Consider the following 7,695-nt stretch of genomic DNA (forward strand, 5'->3'; position numbering starts at 1 on the left):
ACCATACATCAACAATATCCCACATAGCAATAAGTACAAAATGAATTTATTTTTGGACCCAAAGAAATGAAACTTCTTAATCATTAATAAATATCAAGTACTACATACTAGAAAGCTCTAACAAACGTGATATGTGTATTGAGGGTGAAATTCCATATTGTTGACAATAACAAAATTTAAAGATGAGATATAAATTAAAAACAAACTTTAATTTGTTTTGAAGGATGACATTCTATTAATTTTATTATTTTTTTGGAAAAATTATAGTAGGACGACGAGAGTCCACACATGTTGGTTCTTTTAAATGCATCACTAGTTATAGAGTCATAAATACATAAAACAATAGTACAGGGACTAATATTGTCATATAGGTATAATAGTAGGACCAGAAAGTTATATATTCCTTTTTAACAATGCTTGCTTTTGTCCATTAGCTCAGGCGTTGTTATGTTGATGAATTCTAAGCTCAAAATTGTTTTCACCTCCTCTTTCTCTTCCTTTCTCTCTCTACAAACTTTTTCTCTCTCAAGAATCTCTCTGCAAATTCTTCTGATCGGCGAAGAAACTCCATCAACAACGAGTTCTGGAGTTCAATTTCCATCGTTGCACATTTGGTCGAATTCGCAATGGTAAATGTGCAGCGTTTGTATGTACAATTGATCAATTCAGAAACATCCATGTGTGCGTGTGTGTGTTTTACTATGTGTTTCTGGTATGTGTTCTTGGTGTCGATGAATTGATTCTAATGTTTGGCGAATGCAGCAGCAGTTGGTGCCGCCATGGCTAGAGAAGCTTCTCGGAACGGCATTCTTCTCGGTGTGCCGGACGCACGGCGCCGCCGCGAGAAGTGAATGTAATATGTATTGTTTGGATTGCAATGGCGACGCATTCTGCTTCTATTGCCGATCTTCTCGCCATAAAGAACATCAAGTCATTCAGGTTCGTGTTTGTGTGTGTGTGTTTTTTTTCCTTCACATTTATAACAGACAATCTCACGCTCTGATCGGTTGTACTTACAATGTTGTAATGTACAACTCCATTGATTTCATGAAGACCTTGAAATTCACATCAACATTATCAAAATTCGATTGCTTCTTTTCTTCACATTTTCTTTCAATTTTGTTGAAATTAAACATTAATTACGTTTACATTATAAAAAATGAGATGAGATATATCACATTGTTTTCATTTTCAACATTATATTCACCTCAACAATTTTGTTTTTATGCAATTTAAAAATCTTTTTTCGAAACTTTTTATAACACCAACACTATTCTCAACTACCTTCACATTGTCAATTCTGTAAAGCTTTTCACAACTTTTCGATGAAAATGCAGATCAGAAGATCATCATATCACGATGTTGTGAGAGTTTCTGAGATCGAAAAAGTTTTGAACATCAATGGAGTTCAAACATACGTTATAAACAGTGCAAGAGTTCTATTTCTAAACGAAAGGCCACAACCTAAATCAGGAAAAGCAGTTTCACACATTTGTGAAATTTGTGGAAGAAGCTTATTGGATGCACTTCGATTTTGTTCACTAGGCTGTAAGGTTAGCATAATCTCCTTCATTAATTAATTACTCTCATTTAATATTTTAATACCTAATTTTTTGCTTTAATTGTTGCCTTTGGTTTGCTTCACAATGTTGACAATACAACTCACCTCCCATATGAATTGGCAATCGCATGTACCATATGATCATGACCTCATCATGCACATCATTTACATGTTAAAGAAACTTAAAATAATAATAATAAAGCAACCCATTATACAACAATAATAACATAAATATTTTTATTAGTATATATGGATATAACGTGATATAAATATTACAGTAAAACAAGAGTAAAAGTTTTGCTTTTTTTGGACATGCTTTCTTGGGTGTTTCTAGAATATTTCAACAATATAACCCTTTTTGATATAATAAATGTAATACTGTTAATTTAGGTGAGATTTATAGGTAAAATTTATTCAAAAGTAAATCACATGGATTTCCAATAACTAACTTGATTATCTATAGTAACAATTACTATTCAAAATGTTCAATGCTATATGTAAAATGTAAAATGTAAAATCATGCAAATTTTGTTTTTAAATGTTAAATGTTTAAAAAAATTATATAATACAAACATTTATGACATTCTTCATTTACTATTGATATTATTTAATCCAACAAAAAAGAAACTTATAATTTGTGGTTTTAGGTAGTGTTTGGTATTTAATAATCCAATAGAGAATATAATTAAAGTACATTATCGATAATAATAATAAAAAAAAATTATGATTCTTTGTCACAAGGAATGGAATCCGGTAATCATCATCTAATTTGATTCGTTCCCATTGACTGATTTCTATTATAAAATTTTCATTGACACTATTTTTTAAATTTTAAAACATTTTTTTATTATATATCCATTTTAATATTTTTTTGTACTTAACTTTTGTTTCGTTTAACATTTTTTTTCCAAAGTTTATATATGTAACTAATTTATCAAAACCCACAATAATGCTAACAACATTATGACAATCACCATCACTTCCTAAAATCCAAATAAAATCTCACATTATTTTGTAACACCACTTTATTTATTTAATTTTTTACATAAAGGTTGTAGGAATAAAAAGAAATGGAAACACAAGCTTTATGTTAGAGGACATATCATCATCATCAACAAGAATGATATCATCATCATCAACAAGAAGAGAAGAAGAAGAATTGCGTGAAGGCTCACAACAAGACATTTACCCGCCCACACCTCCCCCACCTCTTTCTTCAACTTCCTCCACTAGGAGAAGAAAAGGCATTCCTCATAGGGCTCCTTTTGGTTCCTAATATATATATAAATAAATAAATACCTATATATATTTATATATATATAATATATCATATACTCGATATATTGAAAAAAAGGTAAATTACTAAATTACCCTTGAAAAAGCAAACAAAACAAATGCCCTTTAAATTCCTCCTACTTTATACAACCCATCAACATTGACAATTTGTTTCACCAAATACATACCCATCTATGGCATGCCTTCCCCAAGCCTTTCTAGGCTATCATTTATATGTTTCTAGTTCGAGAATGTAGTATATGAGGTGTGTCGTATGATAAAGGTCGTTTAAAACAGTACACTCAGTAAAAAAAAGTAAAAAAATGTAAATCTATATTAAATGGTTTGTTTGTTAAAGACGAGTGATTCTTGGAGCTCAGGTTTAGTGAAGGATCATAATGAAGATATAAAAGTCGAAACCAATTTTTTTTACTGGAGGGTTTAAATTAAAGAATCAAATCAGAATTTGACGTGTATTGTTGAATGGTTTATTTTTAAAATTATGATTGAGTGATTCCTGATTATGGGATAGAGGATTAGTAGATGATCATAATGAAGATATAAAAGTCGAAACCTATTTTTTTACTGGATGGTTTAAATTAAAGAATCAAATCAGAATTTGACGTGTATTGGTGAATGGTTATTTTTAAATTAAAGATGAGTGATTCCTGATTCTGGGACTGAGGTTTAGTGAAGGATCGTAATGAAGATATAATAATCGAAACCAATTTTTTTTAGTGGATGGTTTAAATTAAAGAATCAGATCAGAATTTGATGTGTATTGTTGAATGGTTTATTTTTAAATTAAAGATGAGTGATTCCTGATTCTGGACCGATGTTTAATGAAAGATCATAATGAAGGTATAAAAGTCAAAATGTAGATTTTTTGTTGGATTGTTTAAATTAAAGAATCAGATCAAAATTTAACGTGTATCATTGGATGGTTTGTTTTTAAATTAAAGACGAGTGATTATAGGAACTGAGGTTTAGTGAAAGATAATAATAAAAGCATAAAACTAAAATCATCTTTTTTTTTATTGGATGGTTTAAATTAATGAATCAAATCAGGATTTGACGTGTATTGTTGGATTGTTTATTTTTAAATTAAAAACGAGTGATTGTAGGAATTAAGGTTTCGTGAATTATCATAATGAAGGTATAAAAGTCAAAAACATATTTTTTTACCGAACGATTTAAATTAAAAAAAATCAAATCTGGATTTGACGTGTATTGTTGGATAGTTTATTACGTCATTACATGATAAATATTATTTTAATCTAGATTGATGTGGAAATATGAACTACAAAGAGAGTTGGTAGTAAAATTAGCTATAGGGATGGGGGAGGGGTCCCAAAGTACAAAACAAAAACTCTTGTTGGGAGAGAGCCATAAGCCAATAATTCATAATTGTTATTTATAGTTGAAAGGTATATATTTAATTAAGAAACTAAAGCAATATGTAAATATATATATTTTTTTGTGGAGTCCATTTTATAAGTTTTATTGGCCCCCCAACTCACATGGGCCGTTTACAAAAAGGAAAGCTTTAGTTAATTTAATATTTATTTAATTCCATATAATATACTCAAAGGAAAAAAGTTGGGTAAAAGTCATGTTTCTTTGATGGAACCTAGTTTGGTTGGCTCTATGAATTGGAATCAATTTCTTAATTTATGGTTGTGTTTCTTTACATTATTGTTATAATCAAAAGTAGCTTTGATTTAATTTTATAATGCAAACGAGTTAGTTTCATGTTTTATTGTTAAGTTATTAAAAATAATCAATTATATGAGAAAAAACTTGTTATATCATTTATATGAAATAAACATGGTCGGGCCGTTACTAAGTCCATCTTGATTGAACATTTGATTTGGAGACTTTTAACTTAGAATTGACATGTGTTTTTCTTTTTGCCAATCTTAACTACTTTTTTTTAATTATTGAAAATAAATCATTATTTAAATAAAAGAAAAAGATTCATAATCTACAAAAGTAGATGTCATTCGGTTTGTTGGTTTTTAGGTAATGGTGAGTTAGTAGTCTTTGAATCTTTTATATTTTAGAGTGTTTGGATAGTAGTTTTTTAATTGTTCATGAACATTTTAATTTTTTGTTGGTTTTTAGGTAATGGTGAGTTAGTAGTCTCTGAATCTTTTATATTTTAGAGTGTTTGGATAGTAGTTTTTTAATTGTTCATGAACATTTTAATTTTTAGGAAAATGAGTTGTATCTAAGAATATTTTATTATCTTTTCAACAAATATTTTTCATTTTCTTTTTTTTTTATTTCACACGATTGTCTTTTTCCTTCTTACTGTTCTATCAAACCTCTTAAAAATTCAGATTTTAAAATTTTTAAACATATTAAAAATTTAAGATTCTTAAAACTTAATATATCTTAAAACTTAATATATCTTAAAAGTTCGGACCTTGTTAAATAGCACCTTAACATTTTCAATGATGTTTGTGGTGATATTTTGTTTTCAATGTATTTAACTATTTATCATTTATCATGAATGTAACAAATTTATAATAAACTATATACTAGTGTTCGAGCGAAAATATATCAAATTAATATTAGAGATTAACTTTAGCCTTACTTTATGCAACATATCACGATTAGCTTTAACCTTACTTTATCTAACAAATAACTTATTCGGTTGGAAAACCCTCTTCAAGAATGTCTTCGCATCCATTTCTTGTCTTTAGTTGAAATTTATTCTATCATTGATAGCTACGGGTTTTGTCAATTTAGTCTTGAAAAATATACCATTCATTAATTGAAAACATTAATGAATAGAGAAATTGCAAAAGTTAGGTATTTGTTCATTATTTGAATTGAAGTCAAATCTTGTAATTTTTCAAATTACACAAGCAAGGAATTAAAGTATCCTAAGAATCCAGGAATCCAAGCAATAGAGGAATCTAAGTCTTCGATAGTAGCCAAAATTTGAAAATAATGTTTTACCACTACAAATAATGTAACCATAATAAATTATAGATATCTACAGAAAAGTTTCAAACTTTTGGAAAATTTTTCAATAAAATCCTAAAAAAATTTTTTAACTGGAAAGTCTCAATTATTTAACATTTTGTTTAAATTAACAAAAAATTTATTTTTTTTAAATATTTGAACAGTAAATGATAGATTCTTTTATGATTTTTTCAAAATAATGAGATTTTTATGTTAAAAAAAAAGTTGTATGACTTTCTTGAAACTCTTTCCAAAACTTTAGGATTTTTCTATAAATATCCTTAATAAATTACTTTGAGGCTGATTTTTTGGAACTACAAACACACAAGCACACTCCCTAATTACTTATATATTATTCATTTTGTCTCTAACGTGACTTGCACCTTCAGCCTTTGGCTGATAACATATTTTCATCTGCATCTGATACCGATAAGCTACATTTGAGACCGATCATTTAAAAACTTAAGCATTTTACCAACCAATGTTAAAACATGATATTTAGCTACAAACAAGATTAAGTCCGATACGAAATGAGTTTTTTTTTTTTTTTTTTTTGACACTTTAGTTTGTGGATTCTTCTTTAATGGAGGAATATTTTCCAATTTTTTGGTTCTTTGCTTTCTTAATTAAGATGGGGACCTATAGATACAAAAAATTCCTTATCAAACAGCTAATATCGGGTCATTCCTAGATCTAGACCCGACCACACAAGACCAAACTATTAGGAATTTTCGATCATGCTATAAAATGGGAAGACCATATCAAAATGCATGTAGAAACGGCAATAGACTTTTATATATTGTTACCCTCTTTTCTTTGTGGCCTATATCAAAATGTGCCGGCTATTCTAAGTAGGAATTGGCACAACGACCAATTATAGAACATCTTATTTAAAAGGGCATATTTGCTAGCTCTACTCCTAGGGTAGGGGTTATGAATATAGAATTGTACATGCATTATATTATCTTAAATCATTATACATAGGGTATGCATATACATGCATATATTATCGTAAATCTTCTTATATGGGTATGTATGTACATGCATAGATTACTAAATGTGCATCTCTAACAAATTATTTTTGGTTGGCACTCTATTAGTTTATCACAATACATTCTCCAAACCAAAATATTTGTCTTTTTAGGAATAAATTTAGTCAATCTAGATGGTTCATTACCCGCAACATACCTAACATTATTAATATAGTTTCTGATAGAAGACATTATAACCAAGACTAAAGTGGTGTTTGTTTTGGAAGAAATAAAATGTTTTCAATCTGTTTTCAAATTTCCGGAATAAGATGTAGATCAAAAGTATTTTTTTTTTTCCAAATCTTTAGTTTTCATAAAAAAATAATGTTTGTTTTTAAAGTGTTCATAAAAAATACGAGTGATATTGATGTCAGTGTTGGTGGTTGTGAAGGTAGGGGTAGGGCTGGTGGTGGTAACAAATGTGAGGGTGGGGCTAGTGCTAGCGAAGATTGGGGTCGGTGGTGGTTGCAAAGGTGGCGAAGGCGGAGGGGATGATGGTGTTGGCGGTGACGGTGGCGGTGGAGGTGGTTGTGGTGGAAAAAGAATTATTATATTAGAATTAGAACATAGAAAATGTTTTTCAAAAACAAAAGCTACTTGTTTGTCTTTTAGAAAAAGAACGTTAAAAGGATTTTTTATGTTTTGTGTTTAGAAAAACAAAATCTTTTTCTAGAATGTCTTTTCTCCCACAGACATAAGGCATCAAAAAAACATTTTTGCTAAAAAAACCCACCTTAACGAAGACAACTTACCCGTCTATGAGAAAAATACCAAACGATGCTATAAGGTATACTAAGGCCACAAGATATTCATCTTCATTCACCATCTACAATCTTGACTAGGGATGGAAAGGTG

General features: G+C 29.1%; 1 protein-coding gene across 3 annotated transcripts; it reads left to right on the forward strand.

Moving 5' to 3' along the window:
* The first annotated feature begins 450 nt into the window (after positions 1–450).
* LOC145030851 (protein RGF1 INDUCIBLE TRANSCRIPTION FACTOR 1-like) lies at positions 451–3,312 on the forward strand. 3 transcript variants are annotated; one of them, XM_078979283.1, is made up of 4 exons: positions 451–629; positions 763–939; positions 1,338–1,553; positions 2,613–3,312. In XM_078979283.1, the coding sequence occupies exons 1-4, from the start codon at positions 627–629 to the stop codon at positions 2,835–2,837; spliced, it is 621 nt and encodes a 206-aa protein (XP_078835409.1). In that variant the 5' UTR covers positions 451–626; the 3' UTR covers positions 2,838–3,312. The 3 variants fall into 3 exon arrangements, with proteins under 3 accessions (XP_078835409.1, XP_078835410.1, XP_078835408.1); XM_078979284.1 differs by having other exon boundaries at positions 766–939; XM_078979282.1 differs by lacking the exon at positions 451–629 and having other exon boundaries at positions 757–939.
* The last annotated feature ends 4,383 nt before the right edge of the window (positions 3,313–7,695 follow it).

This window comes from Lactuca saligna, chromosome 2 (genome assembly GCF_052625555.1).
Source record: "Lactuca saligna cultivar CGN05327 chromosome 2, ASM5262555v1, whole genome shotgun sequence".
NCBI classification, from domain to species: Eukaryota; Viridiplantae; Streptophyta; class Magnoliopsida; order Asterales; family Asteraceae; genus Lactuca; species Lactuca saligna.